This window comes from Natrix helvetica (genome assembly GCF_964273705.1).
Source record: "Natrix helvetica genome assembly, chromosome: 4".
Taxonomy (NCBI): Eukaryota; Metazoa; Chordata; class Lepidosauria; order Squamata; family Natricidae; genus Natrix; species Natrix helvetica.
Window position 1 is genome coordinate 62,532,245 of NC_138550.1, and position 26,446 is coordinate 62,558,690.

The 26,446-nt window shown below is 42.2% G+C and overlaps 1 protein-coding gene across 2 annotated transcripts in view; it reads right to left on the reverse strand.

Moving 5' to 3' along the window:
* The window catches only part of TSPAN7 (tetraspanin 7), a 100,938-nt gene extending 75,213 nt beyond the window's left edge, over positions 1-25,725 (reverse strand). The window contains exon 1 of one of the 2 annotated variants that reach the window (XM_081950059.1): positions 25,469-25,725. In XM_081950059.1, coding sequence (XP_081806185.1) covers positions 25,469-25,549 — 81 coding nt within the window. In that variant the 5' untranslated portion in view covers positions 25,550-25,725. The remainder of the gene's footprint in view (positions 1-25,468) is intronic. The other variant, XM_081950058.1, reaches the window with a different exon arrangement.
* Positions 25,726-26,446: the final 721 nt, after the last annotated feature.

The following is a 26,446-nucleotide window of genomic DNA, read 5'->3' on the forward strand; positions in this document are numbered from 1 at the left end:
CAGGGGCGGTAAGGCGTACAAGAGCTCTGGAGACCATTTGCAACAAAGAGAGTCAGGGGGAGTGAAACTGGGAAAAGAATCGGGGAAGTTGTGTGTTCTCCTGGCTGGCAAAAGGTCACTTATTGGGAAGCTGAATCTCTGTGACAGCTGATGAAAGAGATTTGGATGCTTGCTCCACTCCAAGTTTTCCTGCTCAGCCAGTCTGCCTGGGTGTTGTGCACCCCCGAGATGTGGTCTGCTCGAATCAACTCGAGGTGACACTCCACCCATCTGCCCAAGGCTTCGGCCTCCACCATGCGGGATCGGGATCTTGTGCCCCCTTGGCAGTTGATATGGGCCTTGGTGGCCACATTGTCCGTCATCAACAGGACATGTTGGTGCTGAATGTCCGTCTTGAAGTGACATAGGATGAGTCTCGCCACTCTCAGCTCCAGACAGTTCATGTTACAAGCTGACTCCTCCTGAGACCACTTGCCCTGGGTTACTTGATGGCTGAGATGAGCGTCCCAGCCGTAAAGGCTGGCATCCATGGTTACGACTAGTCGCTCTGGCTCCTTGAACAGGTGACCCTTCTTCATGGATGGTGATTGCCACTACTGGACAGACTGCTTGATCTTCGGGGGAACTTGCACCAACGCCAGGGAGCTGCTTCTGTTGGCCCTCTAAAGAGGCAGCAAGAGCCATCGGAGTTCCCTTGCGTGAAGCCTTCCCCATGGAACTACTGATATGCAGGAAATCATTTTGCCTAATAATTGAGATAGGAGCAGCACGGGAACCCCCTGCGCTCCCTGAACTCTGCAAACTAAGGCTCCTATGCTGTCTAACCTTTCCTGAGACAGGAAGACATTGCAGGCTAAGGTTTCTATCTCTGTGCCTAGATGTAGCAGGCTGGTAGTTGGAATCAAGTGGCTTTTTTCCAGGTTCAGAGAATCCGTGGGCCTGGAGGACCCACATGGTGAAATGAAGGTCACAGATTGCCTGTTTCCTGGACGACAACTGAATGAGTATGTCGTCCAAGTAACAATGGAATCTCACCGGCCTCCTTTTGAGGGAGGTTGCAACAACTGAGAGAATTTTCGTGAAGGTCCTGGGGGCCGAAGACAGGCGAAAGGGCATGGCCCTGAACTGATAATGTCAGCCCGCATAAAAGAACCAGGAACCTTCGATAATGAGGCTGAATTGGTATATGTAGGTATGCCCCCCTTAGGTCTACAGACATGAGTAGCTCCCCCTGTCTTATCCCTGCAAGGATAGTTTGCAGGGATTGCATTTTGAACCTCCTGTAGGCCAGGTGGTAGTTGATGTTCTTTATATCCAGTATTGCTCTCCACTCCCCACCCCCCACTCCAAACTCTTCGGTACCAGGAAAAGGATGGAGTAAAATCCCCTCCGTTCTTGTTCGGCGGGTTCTATGGCATTGATTTCCAACAGATGTAGAATCTCCTGGTGTATAAGCTCTCTCTTGGTTGGACAGGAGGGAGTGGGGCGAATAAAGTTTCTGGGGGGAAGGGAGATGAATTCCAGGGCAAAGCCCTGTTTCACTGTCTGTAGAACCCAGGAATCCATTGTGGTGAGTTCCCATTGGGAGGCAAATTGTTGAAGCCCCCCCCCCAGTGGGAGGCAGCCTTTGGTGGTCACTCGCTCTAACAGAAGGGCCTGTGGGAGGCACCTCCTTGATTCAGTCTGTGATAGGGGTACTGCTGCCTGCCTCTATCCTGAAAGGACTGCCTATCCTGGGATGGGTCAGAGGATTGAGAAAGGTGGAGGTCTGTGAAAGGTGGAGGTGTTAAATTATGAGTCAGCTCCTCAAAAAGACTGCCTCCTAAAGTAAGGCGGATTCTTTCTCTCCTGCTTTTTGTTACTGGTGGGAAGGACCTTCCTCTTGTCCTTAGATTTGACCAGCACTGAATCTAATGCTTCTCCAAATAATTTATCTCCCTTGAAAGGAGCTGCGGCTAGCTTCTACTTCAATTTCATATCGACTTGCCAATGATGAAGCCAGAGTAGGCATCGAGACGTCACATTAGACGCCAGCACCCTAGATGCGCATTTTGCCACATTTAAGGAGGCATCCGCCGAATATTGGGCCGCTGCAATGATCTTATTCATGTCCTGGCGCAGACGTGTGCCCTCCACTGGTAACTTAGATTGTAGTTCATGTAACCAGAGGATGGAGGCCCTATTAAAAAAGGAGGCGGGGTAGAAGCCTTAATGGCCCAGAATGCCGCTTGGTGAGTCTTGTGGCAAGCCTTCTCCACCTTTCTAGCTTCCGCTTTGAGGCCTTCCATTAGGTCAGCAGGAAGAACCGAATTGGAGATCAGGGAAGCTACTGGGCAGTCCAAGGGGGACAATTTTAAGATGTTCTCTAAGGAAGATTCTACTGAATAGAGTCTTTTGTCTCCCCCACTAGATGCTGCTAGGGAACCAGGTTGGATCCACTGGCGTTGTACCACGTCCATGAAAAGCTCAGGCACAGGAACAAGCTCCTGGGCCAGGGCCTTTGCCTTGAACATGCTGAACTCAGTCCTTGGGCAACCAGACTAATTTAACCGATGCTTGGACTCTCCAAGCAGCGCACAGGAGAAGAACTGCATACAGCATGTTGCAAAAACATTTTCAACAAAATGCAAGCAAAACCTTCTTCAAAGAAATTCAATGAACTGAACTTAAAATACTTCCAAGTATGAAATAACAAGAACAAAATCAACAATCTGTATATAAACCAAGTTAATTTGTGGTAACTTTGAGACAGAATGGTGGGAACAATATTAGCTCATCAACTGGAGAAGTCTCTAAGATGTCAGGATAGAAGTCTACATTTGATTAGTCTTCCTTGTCAGCTTCCCTGACTCTCTTAAGAGTTTTCCCCTTCATTCAGTTTTCCCTACTTTGCTCAATGAAACATGGAATGAAATCAATTGTCCACCGCCCCCCCCCGCCCCCCCTCAGTCTACATGCCTTCTTTGAAGGGAATGGATCGGTTTTTCAGTCTATGCAATTGTCACATTTTGTTTTTTTCCATAGTCTCTCCATAAACCATTAGAAACATGATAATGCAAGTGTGTATTATATCTCTGCTTTTCTCTAGCTCTTTAGAAGTAACTCACGTTCACTTCAGCTATGATTACTAAGGGCTTCTCCACATGTAATATTTATGGCACTATCAGCATGTGCTTGGTATTCTTATATAGTCAATGTTCTTTATTAACTACCAGCCTAGCTGAAAAGCAGGAGGAAACACAGTGAAGATAGGAATGCAGTACTTGTTTTTGTTTATTAGATTTTATATTTACAGATTTCATGTCTGCATACATAAAAATTCCTCCCATTTTTCCCACAACAACAATTTTGTAAAGTTGGTTGGACTAAAAGAGAGGACAGGCTCAAAGTTACTCACTGAATTTCCATGGCTAAGAGTTGAACCTGGATCTCCTTGAGTCTACTCCAGTACATAAATCACCATTTGGCACTATTTCACACTGAAATGGGTAGTTTCTGACTGGTGAAACTATGACCTTTAATATTTGTATCTGTTGAGTTCCTCTCTGCCTGAAAATGACCTTTTGCCCCTGCAGTAAATATATTTTGTCAGTGATATCAAACCCCACAAGTCTGAAGAAGATATCTGTACCAAGTCCCTTTAATTCAACGTTGCAATGTGCCATATGTATCAGCTTCAACAAGACTAACAATCATGTCCTTTTACTTTGAAGTTTGGCTTACATAATTTGATGGCATTGAGTTCCACTAAATTCAATGGGATTTATTTTCAACTTTACATATAGGACTGCACTATCAGAAGTCTACTTTAAAGTAGAATTAAATTCATCTTTACAACTGAAGACACTGATTTGCAGTATCATTGAATTCAATATCCAATGACTAGTCAATATTATTCCATTGTCTATCTACTGTTATTGTTTCAAATTGTGGAATGAATTCTGTATTCGTTTAATCCATGCAGCACATATTTGTTATTCATAATCATTTTCCCCCACATAATTAGTTAAAGGTACTTGAAAACATGCAATACTTTCATAACTGTTTCTCTTCAAGATTGATATATGGTTATAAATATATCAAATATTTCTATGTTAATGTTTTTAAGATATGTATATGTGCACAATTGTATATACAAATCAGGGCAACTCAGAATCATACTTCTCCAAAAAATATTTCCGTTAAAGCAAGAAGCTTATTTAAATAGGCATATGTTAGAGGTGTCTCAAGCTCCCAAAGGCCAACAGATAGTTGCTGCTCTTCTAAACTCTGTGAGGGCATTTGGACTTTGGGGAATGATCGTTGGCTTATCTGAATGAGCATTCTCTGGGCGCTGCGGGAGACTCCAAACATGGTTAGATTCTGCCTTCTGCCCAAGGGCTGAATTGAATTTCTTTGGCCACACTCTCTAGTTGCTTGCTAAATTCAATTTTTTTCAATGAAGGTGTGGTTCTAATGAGAGGATTGTCAATGTCATTAGCTGGTGCATGCACCTAAGTCCATCCAAGATTCAGGAGACCCTAGGGTGAGGTTGGATTCTCCCACAGCACCCAGAGAATGATCATTCAGGTAAGCCAACGATCATTCTCCTGAGCGCTGCTTGGAGAGTCCAGGCATGGGATATACCCAAGCTAATTGTCACTAGGATGGGAAACTGCTGTACTGGAAGTCTCCATGCTGGAGTGGACACTCTGCAGGACTCATCTCCCGAATGCTGCTTCTGCGGATGCAAATTTGTCCAGGTTGTAGTTTCGTACAAAAAGAGAAGGCAAAGCCCAAGTGGCCACCCTGCAATTTCTTCTACCAAAGCTTGTGTTGCCCAGGCAGCAGTGGTAGCTGCACTCTGAGTGGAGTGCACTGTTATATGGCCTGGTAATGGCTTTGCCTGGTGTTCATAGGCCAGTGAGATGCAAACTCTGAGCCAGCGACTGACAGTCGAGGAGGTGACTTTACGACCCACCGTAGCTGGCTGGAATGATATGAAGAGTGCTTCAGATCTTCGGAAAGAAGCGGTTCTCTTGACATAACGTCTGGATGCCCGTCAAACATCCAGGGTGTGCCAACGGGGTCCCTGGGGTGTTGAGGGTTCAGGTAAAGGTCTGGTAGAATGATCTATTGGGCCCGATGGAACCAGGAGTTGATTTTTGGTATAAATAAGGATCCAGTTGGAGGGAGACCCTATCAGGGTGAATGATACACAAGTCCTCCCTGACTGACAGGGCCGCCAGCTCCAAGATTCTCCTAGCCAACGTGATGGCAATGAGAAAAACTATCTTAAAAGTTAAATGCCGGAGACAGAAGGTACATAGTGGTTCAAATGGAGCACCTTAAGCACTGTGGAGAGGTCCCAAGATGGAAAGCGGTGGATGACAGGTGGACGAAGATTTGTAGCCCCTTTCAAAAAGTATGCATCTTGGGATGCTGGCTGAGGGAATGATGGGAGACCTTGGAAAGGATGGTAGCCAGCGCAGCCACTGGGCGCCTGAGAGTGTTGGGCACCAGACTCTTGTTAAAGCCATCCTGCAAAAAGTCCAGAACTTGTGGTATGGTCGCTGAAACTTATACAATGAGTCTGCTGGAACACCATCGAGTGAAGGCTGCCCAGATTGCATCATATATTCTGGTAGTGGACTCACACCTGGAGGCCTGAATGGTTCAGATAACCATGGTGGAAAGGTTATCTCATCTCAGGAGGCCCCTCTCAAGAGCCAGGAGGCCAACTGGAGCCACTGAGGTTCCAGATGGAGGAAGTCCCACTGGCTGAGAGAGACTTGATCCTGGGGAAGTCTCCAGGGCTTGGCGATGGAGAGGCTGACAAGATCAGCAAACCAGGGTCGCCTGGGCCAATGGGGAGCCACAAGGTACCGTGTTTCCCCGAAAATACGACAGAGTCTTATATGGTCCACAACCATAGAGCGTACTTCCAGAGCAGCATCCATCTTCCGTGCTTTGAAAAAAAACAACCAAGCGGCGGATGGCTCCAGCAGCGGAGATCCCTTTCGCGCGAGCGGGGAGCAGAAAAGCCGCTGCGCAACTCCCCTCTCCAGCCATGCAGAGCCCCATTCACTCATCTAGGGGAATTCCGAAGGCACCGAGCCGCGGAAGGCGGAGGGCGGCGAACAGGCGCTCGCATTGCTTGGTGCCTTCCGGGTACTGCTAGGTCGGTCAGCGGCGCTGTACCCAGCTGGAAAGGGGGGTTGTGGGGCGACTGCTTGTAAGCTTGGTCACCTCATGGCTGCTGCGTTGCTGCTGCGACAGCGCAACACAGCCATTCAACCCTGAGGCTGTGCCCGGCTCTTCGAGAGCCCGCTCGCAAGAGAGGAGCTGCCCAGCAACCCCCACTCTTCAGCTGGGCACAGTGTCACTGACCGACCTAACGGTACCCCGAAAGCACCAAGCAACGCAAGCGCCTTTGCCCCCCCTCATTCCCGTGGCTTGGCACCTTCGGGATACCGCTAGGTCGGCGAGCGGTGCTCTGCCTGGCCGGAGGGGGGGATTGTCCAGAGGGCTTATTTTTGGGGTTGGGCTAATATTTTTGCCCATGCGAAAAATGTGGCAAGGCTTTAGTTTCAGGACAGGTTGTATTTTCGGGGAAACAGGGTAACGTCCGGCTATTCTGCTATGATCTTCCTGATCAATCTGGGCAGGAGAGGTAGAGGTAGAAATGCATATAGGAGGACTAGAGGCCACTGGCAACAAAGGGCATTGACTTCCTCCATCTGAGGTGTCGGTAACCTTGAAAAGATTCTGGGTAGGTGGGCATTCTCCAGGCGGGCAAATAGGTCAACCACTGGGAGGCCGAACCACAATGATATTTGGTGGAACAGGTCCAGGTGCAGCCTCCATTCCGATTGGTCGATGGTGGACCAGCTCAGCCAGTCCACTTGAACGTTGTCAACCCCAGAAATGTACTCTGCCATGATTGAACCTAGATGAAGTTCCGCCCACGTCCCAAGGGTCACAGCCTCCTTCAAGAGTGATCTTGATTGGGTGCCTCCCTGTTGATTTATGTGCAACTTTGTCACAACATTGTAAGAATCAAGACATGGCGCTGCTGGATCTCTAACTTGAAGCGGCGTAGAGTGAGGCGAACGGCTCTCAGCTCTAATCAGTTGATGCTGCGTGACAGCTCCTGCATGGACTGTCTGCCCTGCGCCAACTGGTCATGAAGATGGGTGCCCCACCTGAATACACTTGTGCCAATCATGATGGTGAGACGGCTCAGCTCCTTGAAGAGGCTGCCCTTCAACATGGCCGGGGAATGTCACTAGCAAAGAGATCTGAGAACCTTCTGCAGCACTCGAACAGTGGCTAGGGAGTTGCTGGCATTGGCTCTCTGTAGTGGAAGGAGGACCCACTGGAGCTTCCTGATGTGCAGCCGCGCCCAGGAGACGATGCTCAGGCAGGAGATCATCTTGCTGAGTAGTTGAGACAAGAGAACGACTGTCACGTGATGAGAGGTCTGGACCTGCTGGGTCAGGACCTTGATGCTGTTGATGTGATCCTGGGAGAAAGAAACCTGGAGAGGACAGGGTGTCTATCACAGCCCCCAGATGAAGCAATCTGGTGATGGAGGAGAGGTGACTCGTCTCCAGGTTGATGGAGAATCCACAGGTCTGAAGGGTATGCATCGCGATCTTGAGGTTGCTTAGGGCCTGACAATGGGATGACAACTGTATCAGGATGTCGTCGAGGTAGTATTGAAGTCTGATGGGCCGCAACCAGAGAGCCGCTACCGCCGACAGTAACTTTGTGAAAGTCCTGGGGGTCGATGACAGGCCGAATGGCAGGGCTTGGTATAGATAATGAAGCCCTGCGAAGCAGAATCTCAGGAACCTTCTTTGAGACTGTTGGACCGGAACATGCAGCTATGCCTCCTTCAGATCTATGGATGTCAGGAGATCTCCCTGTCTAATGCAGCACAGGATTGACTGGAGGGACTGCATCTTGAAGCGCTTGTAGGCCAAGTGGATGTTGGGCTGCTTCAAGTCCAATATCGCCCTCCATCCCGCCAAGCTCTTGGGGACTAAGAACAGAATGGAGTAAAACCCCTTCCCTTCCTGTCCTGTGGGAACCCGCTCTATGACCCTGATCTCGAGGAGAAGAATTTCGCTCTCCATGAGGCCCCTCTTGGTCAGGCAGGATGGGGAGGGCAGAAGATGAAGCGACGGGGGTGAGGATATGAACTCCAAGGTGAGTCCATTGTGATCAACTCCCATTGGCTGGTGAATAGTTGGAGGCACCCGCCTATGGGAGGGACCGGCTGGTGGTTACTTGTTGCGGCAGAAAGGGCAGGAAGCTGAGCCTCCACAAAATGGCCACCTGGAAAAGTTGTTTTCTCTATTTCTATCCCGAAAGGGCTGCCGATCCTGAGGATGGTCAAAGCCCTGGGAATAGGGTCACTGGAAGAGGATGAGGTTGGGGCCTTTTCCTTTTCCTTTTTCCTTTCTTTTTTTCTTTTCTCTCACTTTATTTCAGTACTATATACTGAACCAAATATTTTATTTACTGAGCTAAAATTATCCCAGAAAAATAAATATATAAATTCTGATGGAGTTCCAGCGATAACAGCTAGTAATGTGGTCTGCTATGATAAGATATGTTAATATTATGTTCTGGATTATATTTGTGTTTCCAGATCAAATAATACATCCAGTTTATAACTAGAGTTTAGATTTGCAGAAGCTAACAAATTTTAGTTCACTATTAGACATGTGAATTGACTCCCAGTTGTATGATTGATGAACTTCCAATTATTAAATAAATTAATACCTACAATAGAAACATGTGCATTCCACAAAAATCCTTACCCTGGAAGGGACATTGCTCATAAAAGCCAAACAATTTAAAGACGATTCACAAACATTTTGATGTTTCTTGTAAATATTTACCAGTTGAATTGTTGCTCTTCCTTTCTTCAGATATATTCAGTAGGTATCAAAATATTTATGAGTAGAATTTATAGTATATTAGACTTTTAATTTCAAGGAAATTCCTATTTTCAGGATTAAAATTGTGGCCATTGATTTATATTTTTGTCTTACCATTTGGCCTTTCATAAAATAGCGTAATCTAAAAATGTAATACTTTTAGAAATGATATAGTAAAACTCTGATGACAACAGCCTTGAGATTGGCCATCTAATTAATACAGGTGATAATAGAAATAAGCACACTATTGAATGGTAAGTGAAATCTTATAGTTACTATTCTGTAATTGGTGCATTTCCTTTTTAAATATGGCTTTATTGATACATCAGTCCTCATCCAACTTCTCTCCCTCTCCCTCTTCCCTCCCTCCCACTCTCTCTCTGTCATATACACACAGAGAGATCTACCCAGCTTCTATAAAATCATTCATATGTATCTGGATTGAAGATTAACGTATTTTTTGGAGAATAAGATGCGTTGGAGTATAAGACGTACCTTAGTTTTTGGGGAGGAAAATGGGGGGGGGGTCTGCCTACCAGGTATTCCTCTGGCTAGGGTCCTTACTCTGGTCAGCTTCAGCACATATGTCTTTTGGTTTTGAGTCTGCACGCTTTTTATCCCCTGAACTATGTATTCCAAGTTAGGCTACACTGGTTAACAATCACTTACAATCATTACAAACAATCATTATTAAGGGCAAGTGAGAAGTCTATTTGGATCAAAAAGGAGTATACCTTCCTATCTAAACTCTATCTGAGATCATCAACCAGCATGATCGATGCTATTTCTATTCTGGAAAATTGGAGCAGTAATACTAGCAAATTATCTGCTCCACAGAAAAGTTGAAGGGCATACTTAAATGAGAAAATTCAAAGAAGATAGCCGCAATTTACAAAAGAATGTGTTGCATTGGAAAAAAGTAGATTTTCCATGCATTGAGTTTTTGAAGCACAGACTCCATTTTGTTTGTCTCTACTCTTTCAAGCCTCACTTAGATGTACCAGTATCCAAGGGAGTGAGTATGCTGCAGTAAAAATATTTGAAGCTTTTTTTCAGCCCTAATGAGGTGATAATGAGTAAAGTGATCTTCTGTGCTTTGCCTGCTTTTCTCATTGCTGCTCCCTCGGAAGATCAGCTGTGTTTTAGTAGCTTTTTTTCAGCCCTGAGGCGCTAACGTGGGAGGGAGCAGCAATGAGAAAAGGAGGCAAAGCACAGAAGATCACTTCATTCATTAGCGCCTCATTAGGGCTGAAAAAAAGCTTTGAAAAAACTACACATTTAGAGTATAAGATGCACCCAAATTTTCAGCCTCTTTGGTGGGGGGAAGTGGTTCTTATACTCCGAAAAATATGGTAGCTTTTAATCTCATATTTTAAATACCCCAATGTGTCTGCATATACTCTACTATTTAATATTTTTCCAACAAGATTATTTAAACGTTTTATAATGTCATGTTATTTGTATCATATGAAAATTAACCATCACATATACTTAATAAAGAGAAGGGGAGAATAATATTTAACAAATTTAAATTTAATGATGTATATATGATGCAGAAAACCATCTGAAGCTGAATTATGGCTTCTCTTTGGCAAACATTTGTTCAATTCACTCAGACTGCAAGATCAAAAGGTTTTACAGGGTCCTAAATTAAAAATGAAAGCAGAGTAGTATTGTTATCTGATCTTCTCAAAAGAATTTGCTGACAGGTGTAAAAGCAAAGCTGAGCGGGTGAGTAGTACAGAGAACAATGTCTGCAGACTAAAGTATTCATTCTAATAACCCAATTAGATATTCAATACTGGAATTATTAATGTTACCAATCTGCCATGTGTTACTGTGAGTATAAGGAAAAACTGCTGAACTAATGTACAGTTTTTCTTCTGTAAATGAGTTTGACTCAGCAAATTCACAGCAAGAAGTAGACACAAATTATAATCAGAGTTTGAGTCTTTATTTTTCATCTGTTACTTTGTAGGACATTTTATGTTTCCTGTTTACACAAAATTGTTTGCCAATATTGACAACTCTACAAGGCTTTAAACCAACAGCAAGATAGATAGATGATAGATAGATAGATAGATAGATAGATAGATAGATAGATAGATAGATAGATAGATGATAGATAGATGATAGAGAGAGAGAGAGAGAGAGAGAGACAGACAGACAGACAGACAGACAGACAGACAGACTTCAGTTATAAGAAAAATATTGCTGAAGTAATGTGTTTAGCTATATACTAACATATCACATGTAATATGCTATTAGTTCATTATTATCATTGGAACCATTTTCTCACAACAAGATTCTATAGTCTATACCAGGGGTGTCACTGCAGCCCGGATATGTCACATGCTGGCCACGTCCACCTCAGCTCCACAAAGGGCAAAAAATCACAAAAAATCACAAAACATCACATGACGGCAATGTGACACCCAAGTTTGACACCCGTGGCCTATACCAATGTGATATTTGTTTAATTATTTGGTTCAGACTTATACCCTGATTTCTATCCTTAGGACCTTCAAAATGACTAATGGACAGAAAACAAAATACTGTTGAGTTACTAGGAAGCTACAGCCAATGTTTAGCCAGTCCATGAGGCCTTGTACCTAGTTGCAGAGAATGTGTAAGACATAATAGCAGCAAGTATAACAGAGAAGAAAACTGGGCAGTTAAATAAAAAAGACAACAAAATATGGATGATCACCCATCATCATGTCTCACTAAATAGTACTTCATAAATAGCAAGAAAATTGAATTTCCTTCACTTGCACAGGGAAATATTTGCAGTATGATCTTATTTGCAAAGGGAAAATAAATAAATAAGCAATCACCATAGGTGGGGTATGGAATATAAGAAGCCTCTTTAAAAAATAGCATGAACAATTCCAAACTTAGTAGTGTACATCACTTGCCCCAGATTCTACTCGACATGTATAGGACTATAGGTGTTAAGTCTTTTGTCTTCTGTTTTATTTTCAGTTATCATTTTCTGACAAATCAAGCTTCCAAGTTTGAGACCCAATATTTATTAATATTTTTCTTATCTAAATTGACAGAAGTTAAATCTGGATTACAATGCCATATTAATTTTAATGGAACATTGCCAACTGAATTTGAATTCAATCCAAAAAAATTAGTTAGAAGTATAAAACAGATTTCAAAATATTTTCTTTGATGATAACGAAACTGATCTAAAAGTTTATGATAAGTCATTTATACAGCAAACCTTAAAACTATGCCACAATGTAAATTCATTAAAAGTCCCTTGATGAGAACAAGCAGCATTTGTAAGATTCATTTCTTCCTCCCAGAAAAAATGTCGCATTCACATACAGTATACACAAAAAGATAATTGTGGCCTCTCTTGGTCAGTTTAGTAAAGATTAGGGATCTCTGCTTGTTTTATTGCGGTCTGACTTCACCTCAATAGATTAGGAGTGCAAATGAGGAAACTGCAGATTAAAGACAAAGCAATGATTACTCAAGACAGAGTAAATGGAAATGAATTCTTCCTTCTTTACCTATGAAAGTGCCCTTGAGAACCAATAAAACTGAAATATTAGAATTTTTAATTCAGTATATCATACTATGATTTATCTACATTGGTATATTTTTATAACCTACATAAATTGTAGTTGAATTCTCATAAATGGAGTGTTCTGTGGTAAAATCACTGATCCAACCAGAGTTTCTAAATTAATGAATGAGCCGCACTATTAATTGCTGATATGCAAAACACTGTAGTTTTGTGGCATGCCAACTAATAGACATTAGACTCTTCAAATATCAAACAGATTTCACATTAGTTTAATTGGGTTGGGCTTTTTTCCTTTTGCTTTCAAAATTTCCAGAAAACCTACATTTGTCCCCATGATTTCCTCAGCTCTGTATTCTCTTAGATCATCCAAATAAATTATGTAGATATATACATGGGTAGGATAAATTAGGATTATATGACCTAAATTTCATCTTGTGGATTTAGTCAGCATTGAATTAAATCTTTTGACCCAATTCTTTTGACTCAACCTTTTAAAAAGCCTTTGAGGTTCCCTTACCATTCATTGCCCCAAACCTGTAATTGTTAACTACAAAAATTATCTTGAGCTCAAAGGCATATCAATGCCAAATGGAATATAGAGGTCTTCTTCCTTACTATACACTGTCTCAAAATGAATAAGACAGTTATAATAACTTATTGACTTATTTTGATTAGATTACACCTTAAAACAACTTTTCAAGTATCTTGTGTGTGTGAATACTGCTTTCCTTGGAGATTATTTTTTTATTATTTTTTTATTTTTTTAAACATAAAAAAGCAACATAAAAAATTCTCATCCATTACGTACAGCATGTCGTTTAGTTACAAGCTTTGTGCATCCATATTTTCAATTACCTATACAGTCACAAATGTTTCATCTAACATGAATAGGTACCTTACTTTCATTTTGCATTATATGTTCAATTACAATTTAAAATTTCTTTCCTCAGCAAGCCTAATTCCCTTGCATTCTTAATTATCTATTTAATAACAATATACCTTTATGTAATCAGTTATCTCATTCTAATTATTTTTACAGTGTAAAAATTTTCCCCCACTATTTATGTTTATACATCACTACTTTTAATTATGCATAGCCCCATTGATCATCCATCAAGTATGTTTATGTTCATTGTTGTCCTTGTACATACATTCCTTCAAAAATATTGTTCCTTCATTTTCAAATATTCTTAATGTTCGCTTCATAAATATACCAATCCTTCATTACTTCCTTACTAAACTATTCATCAACAACAAAATATCTTTGTATTATACATACTACCTAGTGTTATGCATATTACCAATCATCTATCAAATTTACACAGATTCATTATTATCCTTATCCTTCATTTTAAAACAAAATATTCTAAATTATTCAGTTCATATGTAAGTCAACCTTTCATTGTATCATTGTTAATCTATTTAACAAATAATTGTATAATTACTTATCTCCTTCAATTAAAACATACATAAAACATTTTTCATTTCCAGGTTTTTTTGTCCAACCACTGATAAAACAAGTCCCATATCTTATAAAATTGCTCATCTTCTTGTTCTCTAATTTCAAATGTCAATTTGCTCATTTCAGCACACTCCATTATCTTTCAAATAACTTCCTCTTGTTTTGGTATTGTTCCATTTTTCCAGTTTTTTGCAAATACAATTCTAGCTGCTGTTAAAACATTTATAATCAAATATTTCAAGTCTTTATTGCAAGTTTCTGGTATAATTCCCAATAAAAAAATCTCTGGTTTAATATCTATGTGTTTGTGTATCATTTTCTCCAACCACATGTGAATTTTAGTCCAGTATCTTTTAGCTTCAATGCAAGTCCACCACATGTGGTAGTAAAAACCCAGTATCTGATGACATTTCCAACACTTTTCGGATTTATCCTTAAACATTCTTGAAATTCTCGTTGGGGGTAGATGCCACCTTTCTCTATATGCCGTTGACATCATCATTTTATAATTTTGTGACCACAATTTCTGCCATTTCTCTAAATCAATCCCATGTCCAAAATATTTCCCCCATGCTATCATAGTTCCTTTAACTTGTTCCTCTTGTAGTTTAACCTCTAATAAACATCCATATAATTTTTAATTACTTTTTCATCAGTACCTGTTAAGATTTTGTCTAGTTCAGTCATTTTGTTATAAAGACCTTTTGATTTTCTATCTTCATTATATCTAGAATGTATCTGCACATATGAATACCAATTCATTTCTATTCCTTCCTGTTTCAACTCTTGGATAGATTTGAGTTCACCCTCTGCATTCAATATTTCAACATATCTAACTGTTTGTTCCTTTTTATATATTATTGCATATGAAAAACCTTCAATAGTTGATATCCAGACTGGCGTTTTAAGTAATGTAATCTTTTAACTTTTTCCCAATTTAATAGCAAAGCCTCCCTTATATAATGTCTTCTAAAATAACCATGTGCTTTAGCATGCCATTCCAACAGTAAATCGTGACCTGGTCTATAGTTCTTGGTTTGTGTTAAATCAATTCTATATCATATCAGTAAGGTTTAATTTATAGGATCCTACAAACCACTGGAATTTATTCTATATATTTGGTACAGCTATACATTTGTAGTAATCTAATGTATATAATGTTATATTATGCAATGTTATATTATGTTATATTATGCAATGAAATTTATACTATTCCAGTTGTGAAGAAATGACTACTGTACCACACTACTATGGTACTGAGGGAAGTCACCACTCCTAGAATAATGAAATATTTTGAGAAATATTTAAAAAGGCAGAATATTATATTTCCCCTAAAAGACAAATGGAAATCTTAAGTGAGACAAAAGCTTCTGCACCCTGCCCCCAGCAGATATTTGATGCCCTTTAAGAAAGACTGGGCCAGCCTATCTACAAAACAAAAGACCTTCAGATCCAGGATGATGGGATTATCCTTCAGGGCAAAGCCATTCAGCCACAATAGAAACTGCACAACAATGTCATTGCATCAGCCAAGCTTCAACCAAGCTTGACTCAGATAGCCAACAAAATCAGCTATGACCGCTGCATAGCCCCATGGGAGTCTGACAGCAACGAATAGAATATATGCCCTTGCCACAAGCTCAAGGGCAAGGCCCAAGACAGGGTATAAATAACCCTCACTCTCCACTCCGTGTGATCAGCTTCTCAGAATCAATGATGGTAATGTTTCACCATTAAACCACCTTTCCAATCAGCCTCCATTTTTCCAGTGTCTTTCTCCCCACTTGGAACTAAACCAGATGAATATGTCTTCCAACAGTACTATTACTGTACATCTACAGTATTATAAAACCACTAAAAAGCAGTTATGATAAGTGCATTTTTGGTATATTCCTTAGAGCTCTAATAAACTATTTTCTAGTTGGTGGAATGCAAAGAATACAGTGTGTTAGTTTGCCAAGTAAAATTATATTTACATGAATTTGTGTCTGCATGTCTAGGGTTTTGGTTGTGCTCCTGGAATTTTGCCCAAAATATGCCAAAACTGATCAATACTATTCTTATAATTGGCAAAGAATGAAGGAAAGTAACATTTCCATCTTACTAAAAAGGCATTACAGGAAAGCATCAAAGTATGGATAGTGTTGGTCAATACTTGTGGGCCCATCTCATGATGATGACAACTTACAGTAGAATGCAACCTGGAATGTAAGAAAAATAAATGGAGATGTACATGAATTAACAAAATAATTAAAGAAAATAGGTATGTCATGTATTTGTAAAACTGAGAAAGAATGTAACAGAGCTGATTAAAGAAAATCTGATATTATGAAGTTGATTACCGTATTTTTTCTAAGACGCACCAAGATTTTGAAGAGGCAAATTTTTAAAAAATGTTTTTGACTCTGCAGACCTCCCAAAAATGACCCATTTTTCGCAAAAACAGGCTCATTTTTTTCCAGAAAAAGGGCAAGAATAGCCTTTAGGAGGCTTGTAGAGTGGTCCGGGGGGTGGGGGGCCAAAAACGAGCAAAACATGGCCCATTTTTAACTCATTTCTGCCCTCCCCAGCCCCCAGGAGCACTCTGAAAGCCTTTTAAAAGCTATGCACAGCCATTTTGGTGAAGGGGGTAGGGTTTCGGGAGGCAAAAATACAGTATTCAGTGTATAAGATGCATCCAAATTTTCAGCCTCTTTTTTTGAGGGAAAAGGGTGTCTTATACTTTGAAAAATACAGTAATAAATATAGGGATGACACAGAATTAGTTATGGATGAAAGGATTAAAATATGTGCATTATTATTGTTGTTGTTATTATTATCCTTTCTTTTAACATCTAACTCCTATCATCTAGATTGTATTTTCATGTGAAAAATAGAAATCCAGAGATTGATAATGGGTTATGTTCTCTTCTAGTATAACTGTCTATATAAATGCAATAAAGAAAAATGTTTTATAATGTAACATAAATTGTGAGAACAAGATGAAAGAATAGATTAGAATAGACAAGCGATGGCGAAACTTTTTGGGCTCACGTGCCATAAGTGGGGGGAGCACAGGGAGGTCGTGCATGGGTGTGCCGCATGCATAATGCAACATGAGAAAACACCCCCATGCGCATGCGTGCATGAGAGGCGCGACCCCCCATTCTTTGCATGCTTTTTACACCCTCCCCAGGTTCCAGAAGCTTCATAGGAGCCAGGGGAGGGCGAAAAGAGCCTCCGCCCCCCCCCCCAAGGAGGCTTCAGGGAAGCCTCCTGAAGGTCCCTGAAGCCTCCAAAGGGTTTAAACCGACCCTACGAGCAAACCGGAAGTGATTTCTGGTTTGCTCGTAGAGTTGTTTTTTGTCCTCCGGAGGCTTCAAGGAAGGCTCCTGGAGGTCCCTGAAGCATCCAGAGGGCTTAAACCGACCCTACGAGCAAACCGGGAGTCCGTTCCTGAACTTCCGGTTTTCCCATAGGACCATTTTTTTGCGCTCCTGAAGCCTACAGAAGGCCTCCGGGGGGGATCTTTTTGTCCTCCCAAGGCTCCTATTAAGCTTTACAAAAGGCTGAACTCAGCTGGCCAGCGCGCACATGCTGGCCAGTTCGCCATCCCGGGACTAGACTCAAGACCCGCAGATGCCTCTACCGGACAAAATGGGCTGTGTGTGGCCCCTGGTGACCCGTTTTCAGCCTCCTCAGTCTCCTGCAGCATTCTGCTGGCCAAAAATGGGCCATGCGGAGGCCTCTGTGTGGCCCATTTTTGGCCAGCAGTGCTGCTGGAGGTTCGGGAAGCTGAAAATGGGCTACGGGGGCCTCAAGAGGGCCCCTCTGCCCCATTTTGGCTGGTAAAGTGCTACAGGAGGCCGTTCAGGCCAAAACTGGAGCAGTGGGGGCCATGTGTGGGGCCCCCGTGCCCACTTTTGGCCGGCAGGGTGCTGCAGGAGGTATCCATGTTCCACCCCGCACCAGCCCGCAGAGGTTTCCAAACACAACAGTGAACAAGGGAAAACTGAATGCTGGAGGGAGACATCAAACCCCGCCAACCAGAGGCCTACTCCAGGTACCCTGTCAGAGAGGATAAGGTGAACCTGGAGGATCTCAAAAAGCCATGCTGGTCAATCGGCATCGGGACGAAAGACGGCTGGGATGGGAGGACCAAAGAAGTCACCCTCACCTGTGGTAATAAAAAAACCAGGGTGAAAATTGGAGCTAGAAGCCCCTACTGATCAGGAGGAGCTAAATGAAGCCTTGTTGAGAGAGGATCATTTGAAGAGACATGTAACCCAGTTGATGGAGATTTTGGAAAATCTCAACATCCGGGAGGAGCCAGAACGGAAGCGAGAAGCATTGGAAGGGCAGCAGCTGTGGATGATGCCAGGGGGGCTAACCCCCCTCTAGGCCCTGCTGATCAAGCAGATGGTATAGCAGTAACAACAGGGGACCCAGAAAACCCTCTCCCCCCAGTTGGTGCATGGATTGGGGGCCACTCCCAACCAACCCCAAAACCTGCAATTAGAAAGAAAAACTCCTTCCCTTGGGGTGAAGTTTGATGGGAACCCGAAAAAATTGGGATTCTTTGTGGCACATGTGCTCACCTATATGCAAGAATACAGGTGTGATTTTCTAACCCAAGGATCCTGAGTGTGAGTGGTTACCCTAGCCCTGGAAGGAGCTGCTGCCAAATGGATGGTGACCTTACATGATGCCAATGCACCAGAACTGCGGGTCTTCGACCATTTCATGATGGCTTTGCAACGATGTTTCAAGGATCCTTTCACAGACCGCAAAGCACATGACTGCATTAAAGTTTTGAAGCAGGGACAGCGGCCACTGGCAGAGTATACCGAAGAATTCTGAGACCTGGCATGTCGTGTCAACTGGCAAGACGATATCCTGGTGAGCTGGTTCAAGGATGGACTGAGTGATGACCTCCACAATGCCTGTGTGGGCTGAGGTGCACCGAACCACCTACATGAGTGGCATCTCACTCCTGAAGAGGCTGAGATCAACATGGCCAGGAACCAGTACCGAGCGGGACAAGTTTGGAAGAAATCCTCAACCCAATGGAAGCAAGAACCTTTCAATCCACAAACGGCATCTTCTCCGAAACCCTCAGCCTGTTTCAAGTGTGGAAAGAAGGAGCACCGAGCTGCAGAATTCTGTTCTCAAGCATCAGCTAGGAGATCAGAGTGCCCATTGGGAGGGAAACCTACGATACCTGACCAGCGTGGGAAGGAGATGGCCCTGAGGAGCAGAGAGATCGTAGAATCTCCATCCCCTCCCCTCTTTGAGGAGGAAACCCAGGTTTCTCAGCAGGAGGAACTATATTCACTCAGAAGCGATCCAGAGGGTGAACCACTGGTAAGCAAACAATTAAACCGCTTACCCTCCCCCTAAGACTCTTTATCCCCAACTGGGAGAGGGGGATAAAAATCTCTGCTTTAGTGGACTCAGGGTGCACCCACTCTTTGATGAGCCCAACCCTGGTAAGGAAGTTGAGGATTAATGTAAGGAAGCTGAAAAGCCCCATAGCTTTTTGTCAACTAGATGGGTCAATAGCAGGGTGGGGAGCCAGCTTTTTTTGCCACTGAGCCTCTACGAGATAGGCATCGGGAGCTACGAAGAAATACTTACATTTATAGTGGCACCTGGCATGGAATGGCCGTTAGTTTTGGGCCTTGCATGGATAAAAAATGGAACCCCAACATTAATTGGAAGCAAGGCACCATAAAAGTTCAGATGCACGTGACGTTTGCTGAGAATCCACACAAAGAAACTGAGGGAGCAGAGCACCAAGAAACAGCAATGCCTGCTTATACTATGCCAACCCAGGGAATACCCAAAGAATACAAAGACTTGGCTGAGGTTTTTAGCAAAAAAAGCCTCTGACAAACTCCACCCACCTCCACCCACCGCTCCACTGACTATGCGATAGAAATCCTACCCGGTGCCAAGCTCCCTAAACCCAAGATGTATAGCATGTCCCCGAGGGAGCTGGAAGAATTGAGAGCATTCATTGAGAAAAACCTAGAAAGGGGTTTCATTGAGCCAGCCCGACCAAAAATCGCATCCTCAATGTTATTTAGAGAAAAAAAGATGGCTCTAAACGTCTGTGTGTGGATTTTAGAAACTTAAATACGATCAGTGTGGAGAACATGTAACTCTCCCCCTTATGAAAGAAATGCTAGCACACTCAGCTAAAGGGAAATTTTTTTCAAAGTTGGATTTAAGGGAGGCTTACTACCGTACCAGAATTAAAGCGAGAGATGAATAGAAAACGGCATTTAACACCCCTCTTGGATGCTACCAATTCAAAGTGCTCCCATTTGGCTACAAGGGACCCCTGCAGTGTTTATGCAATTAATAAACAAAGTGCTACATGAGCATTTGTATAAGGGCGTTTTGGTATATTTAGATGACATTTTATTATATACCGAGACCAAAAAACATGTAAAACTAGTCCAGGCTGTTCTGAACAAACTCTGCTCTGCCAAACTTTATGCTAAACTCTCTAAATGTGAATTCCACCAAGAAAAAAATAGATTATTTAGGGTACCGCATTTCACACCAGGGCATAGAAATGGATCTTTTAAAAGTGCAGGCAGTACTTGACTGGGAACTACCCAGAACATGTAAACAGTTACAAAGCTTCCTGGGATTTGCCAACTTTTACCACCAGTTTATCTACGCTTTCGCCCAGATTGCTCTCCCCATCACCAAGCTTTTAAAAACGAAGGGGGAGAATAACCCGAAACCGAAGCAGCTTTTGAACTGGACAATAGAATGCCAAGCTGCATTTGAAAAACTTAAAGCAGAGCCAATTCTAAAGCATCCAGACACAGAGAAACCATTCATCATACAAGCAGATTCTAGTGATGTGGCAGTAGAAGCGGTCCTGCTTCAGAAAAATGAGCAAGACCAATTACAACCATGTGCTTACACATCCAAAAAATTGAATGAAACTGAGCAAATGTGGGCCATTTGGGAGAAAGAAGCTTATGCAGTTTGGTGGGCACTTTTAGCCTGGAGGCATTTCCTAGAGGGGAGTAAGATCCCCTTTGAAGTCTGGACAGATCATAAAAATTTAGAAGCCTTAAAGACCCCAAGGAAACTCTTCCCAAAACAAGTACGATGGGCTCAGTACTTTAAACGGTTTGAATTTACGCTCAGATATCTCCCGAGTGGGAAAGATTTTCTGGCAGATGCACTATCCAGAAAACTGAAATATAATAGTAGGAAGCCACATGTAATCAAACCCATGATATAAAACAATCAACTAGCCGCTAAAGTAATCACCAAATCCCAGGCAAAACAAGAAACATTGACTATGACACCACCAAAGCTTTTAAACAAGCTTTGGCTACTGATGAATGACTTTGAGCCACAAAAATCAGCTGCCTGATTAAAGATAACTTAGCTTGGGTGGGAAGGAAGTTGTATGTTCCAGCTAGCCAAAGACTGCACTTAATGGCAAGTTGCCACGACTCCAAATTAGCTGGACACTTTGGTTTTGTGAAAACTTTACACCTAATTAAAATTTTGGTGGCCATCACTAAAAAAGGACATAGAGAGCTATGTAGTTTGCTGCGCTATTTGTGCGGCAGCTAAAAGATGTCAAGGGAAAATCCCAGGACTGTTACAGAGGTAGCTGAACCTTCAGCACCCTGGAAAGAGATTGCTATGGACTTTATTGTAGAACTACCAGAAAGTGCGAGAAATACTGTCATTTGTGTTGTAATAGACCTGTTTTCAAAACAGGCACATTTTATATCTTGCCAAACGATCCCAACTGCCAAAAGTCTAGTCAAGTTATTCCTGATACACATTTATCGTCTTCATAAGCCCACAGAGAATCATCTTCGACAGAGGGATCCAATTCACCTCTGAGTGAATTGGAGAGCATTTTTAACTTTACCACCCAAGGTTTGAGCTCATCGCACCATGCCCAAACTAACTAACAGGCAAACTGAAAAACTTAACTCAGTCCTAGAACAATATCCAAGATGTTTTATTAATTTTCAACAAGATAACTGGACCGAACTTCTACCTTTTGTGGAAGTTGCATTCAATAACGCTGTCCACTCAAGCACTGGTTTCTCCCCTTTTAGAGTAGCAACAGGCCAGGATTTCAGCCCCATGCCTGAACTACCCACAGAAGAACCCACTATCCCCTCACTTAAGGAGTGGATGGACACTTTGCAAAACACATGGCCAGTAGTTAGATTAGCTTTAGAGGAAGCTAGAGCGGCTTTTAAAATTCAAGCTGAAAAGAAAAGAGTGAAACCCAAACCTTTCTATATTGGAGATAGGGTATACTTATCTACAAAATTCCTGAAGTAATTGCAGCCATCAAATAAATTAGGGCCAAATTTCATTGGACCTTTCACTATCACTCAGTAACAGTAGAACTCTTCCTTCCAAAGACACTCAGGCAAGTCCCCCCAGTATTTCACATTAGTTTACTCAAACGAGAGGTAATCTCATCACTCAGACCACCAGCACCTACACCATCTGTTCCTATCATGATAGAAGGTGAACAACACTTTGAAATTAAGGAAATCCTTGACTCTAGGATCCACAGGGGGGAAAACCCAATACTTAGTTGCTTGGAAGCACCTACCTTCGTCCCAAAATGAATGGGTAGCTAAACACCATGTTAGGGCTACCTTATTGAAAAAAATTCACTCCCGATACCCTGACAAACCTTGTTAAAATACTCTGCTGGAATTTTTGTTTCTATCTTTTCACAGGTGGATCTCTCCTTTTTCTAAGGATGGCAGCATGTCAGATCCCTAAAAGTGATACTGCCATTCAATTTGGAGGAAGGGGGCCTTGGAGTCAATTTATTAGCAGTGCCTGTGACAACTGATATTTTACAACTGGTTTCCTGGTGCCAAAATGCCTTGAGATCCTCTCACCTTTTGGGGGAATGTTTATGATGGCCATGTGGGACATTTCACTTTAATGAAGATAGCCATGGGAATATATGTTTATTCGGCTCTCCGGGCAGTTGATAAAGGAAACATCTTCACACTTGTGTATTGGCTAAAATCTGCATTCTAACTAATGGGAGGAGTCTCTACTGCTTTAATTCTAATTGCATTGCCTAAGGGGATTCAGATGTTGCTTTGAATTCAATGGCTGCCATTCTACTTAATAAAAGGTTCCTTTTGAAATACTCCATTTCAAGAGTCTTCACTTTCTTAAGTTAGGAGAGGAGCCCTTACAGATAGATTGCATGCAATAACAGATATCTGAAACTTTATGTATGAAAGACCAAAATGATTGTGTACTTTGGCATATAGGTACTCAACATATGATCACAATTGAACCCAAAATTTTATGTTGTTAAGTAAGAAGTTTGTTCAGTGAGTTTTGCCCCATTTTACAACTTTTCTTGCCACATTTGTTAAGTGAATCACTGCAGTTTTTAAATTAATAACACGGTTGTTAAATGAATCTGATTTCCCCATTGACTTTGCTTGTCAGAAGATCAAAAAAGGTGATCACATGATCCAGGGATACTGCAACTCTCATGTCAGTTGTCAAGCATCTGAATGTAAATCACCTGACCATGGGGCTGCTACAATGGTCATAAGTGTGAAAAACGATAAGTCACTTTTTTTCAGTGCTGTTGTAACGTCAAACAGTCACTAAATGAACTGTTGTAAATTGAGTACTACCTGTATTTACTAATGATGAGCAAATAGATGCGGAAAGTTTGACAGATACAACTGCTGATAGAAAATAGACATAATCCAAATTTTAAAAGTATAAGTGAGAAATGGGAATGGAAGGAACTATAGAAATAATTGATGTAGGAATTATTCATATCAGTAGCTACTGGTGTCCCAAATCTGACTTATGCAGAGATATGCATTTAAAAAAAGGAATCCTAGATTTTTAAAAAAATCAAAACAAATGTGAATTATAAAAATAGTACATGTAACACATGTGTAACTTATATAACAGGCTTAAATTGTTCATCAAGTGGAAAGAACATAGGAAGATAAGGATTAGTAGATGACTGTCAGGAAAAGTTATTCCTATATTGATTTAAAAAGCTCACTAAGCAAAGCTTAAACAAACAAACAAAGCATTGATTTTTCTCATTGTGCCGAACATATTAAAGCTATTCAATTAGCTTCTTTTGATACATTGAATGGTTAACGCCTGTAGTATGTACTGTAATGTTTAAGGTCTAAATAAATTAAATAAACTAAACAGGAACCATTACATTATACTTTCATGATGTATGACAAAAGAGTTCTTAATCAGCAGATCACTGTTAAGATAGGATAGACTCTGTATTTGAGTCTGCTGAACAACAACCCAAGCTGCTAAAAAAATTCCAGTCCCTAGAGGCTATTTGAAAACCCAGAGCTTGTTACCAAATACCTCTTTAATGTATTTCGGTTACAAACCACAATAATATTTTAATAATATTATTATTATTATGTTATTTTGCTATAATGAAGCAGTGGAAGATGCTTTTTCTCCCTCTAGAGCAGCTGCAAGTAAAGCCTGACATGAACTAAAAAAATCAAGTTCAATAGCCTTCAAAAAATAAAAGAGGCAATCTGCTACAAATATGTCCACCTGTATATACTATTTTTTAGTGGAAAATCAGCAATAAGGCTGTCTCTTGAAATGAGTAGAGATGTTCAACATAATATTCAATTAAACCAAAGCAAGTCTTCTATATTACATGTATCTAAATGCATGATTATATACATCTATATTACTTGGGATAAGGTTAGTTCTAGTCCCACTTATTTGGAAATCAAGCAGTATTTCAGTTTAACTGTACTGTTAATCAAAACATATAATTTATTCCTGTTATTCAGGAACAATGAGAAATGGGTTTCAATTCTTCATTCTGAGTAACAGCCTATTTAAAAATAGGAGACAACCATATGGTACAATATACCGTATTACAAACGAAGCAGAATACAGAAGACATTAATGCTGTATTTGATAACCCTTCCAATTCCAACAGCTACAACTTTTGTATGAACATCCAGCAATACACGTTAATCTGACAAAATCATAACATATATGAAAACATAACCATCAGAGTAGGTAATGCTAAGTGGATACAAACAGAAGCAGTGGAAACAGCAAGCTTTTTTTTTTGCAAAGGTTTATATCTTGCTGTTTATTTTCACATATTTATTGGATGTGTACGTAGGTATTTTTTTAACCATTTCCAATAAATATTTAAGTTCATGTGATTTTTATTCCTGCAGTATCATTTTCCGTGAGCTGTCCACCACATTTCCCGGAGGTGTTGGCAGAAAATGCAGAGGGAACAGACGCCTAGCATGGAGGAGAGCAATATGTTCTAGCAAGCAAACAGGCGTTTGCGCAGCAAAGAACCGCTACTGCGGTTCCCATGAAACGTTCCGTTATCTCCGGCGACGCCAACGCAGACGGCGCATAAACCCGCTCGGGGCGAGCCGGGGGGGGGGGGGGGAATTGCCGCTTCCAGTACCCCACCCTTTACACCCTCACTGGGCTGCTTCCAGCGCGGGGTTTGGGGGCACTCACCCAGAAAACGAAGGAATAGATGATGAGTAAAGTTTTCAGACACGTTATCACGGGTTTGGTCTCCATTCTCCTCGATGCCATAATACTGAAATCCCGGCTGGTGGCTCAGGGCAGGGGAGGGAGTGTGCGCCAGAAGGGGAGGGGAAGGAGGGAAGGAGGGGGGTGCGAGCTCCGTTCGCGCCTCTACGGAGCGGCGGATTCGTGCCGCCGGCTCCTCCGCTACCAATATTATCGCGGCCGAGGCTAAAGCTTGGAAGCGGCCGCTCCAGAGTGCTCGTGCACAATTACTCGTGCACAGCCTGCCCCTCCTCCAGCCGTCTCGCAGCTACCGCACACCACAGCCCGGGCACTATTGTGCGCTCACACTGGCGGACAAAGCAGGAGATAATCGACCTTTCCCAGCCCTCGGGCCCCGCTATCTGGAAGGCAGCGCCAGGGCCGGGAAGAAGGAAACGAGAGTCTCCGCTGCCCAGTTACAGGAAAGGCGCTGAGGCGGGAGGCAAAGGAATACGCAGGAAGGTGGAAAAGGCAGTTGTGTGAATGGCAGTAAAAGAAGGAAGACGTCTCCCGCGAGGGTGTCTTAGGGCAGGGTGATGCGGCTGGGGGAGGGAAACCGATGTAGATCGTGTAGACAAAGCAGGCTGTTTATCGCCAGTCTCCTGCTGAAAAGGGAGCCGCATCTGCATTTGGGTATCAGTGAAAGGGTTGCGTGGTGGGCCTACTGAGTGCGCAGCCATGATAGGCGTGTGGACCTGGAAAAAGAACTTGAAAAAGATGGTTTCCTCGGTCTCCAGCTACCTCTCATAGGCTTTTACTTTCAAAAGGGTCCTTGTAACAATTGGAAGGCAAGGAGAATAGCTGTTTTCTAGCCAGAGCTCAGCTTTGTTTGTTTGTTTCTTTGTATTAATTTGAGCTGGTTGTATAAATAATCCCTTTTCCTGGTGAGGTAAAATCTTCGCACCTTATTCATAGGCTGAT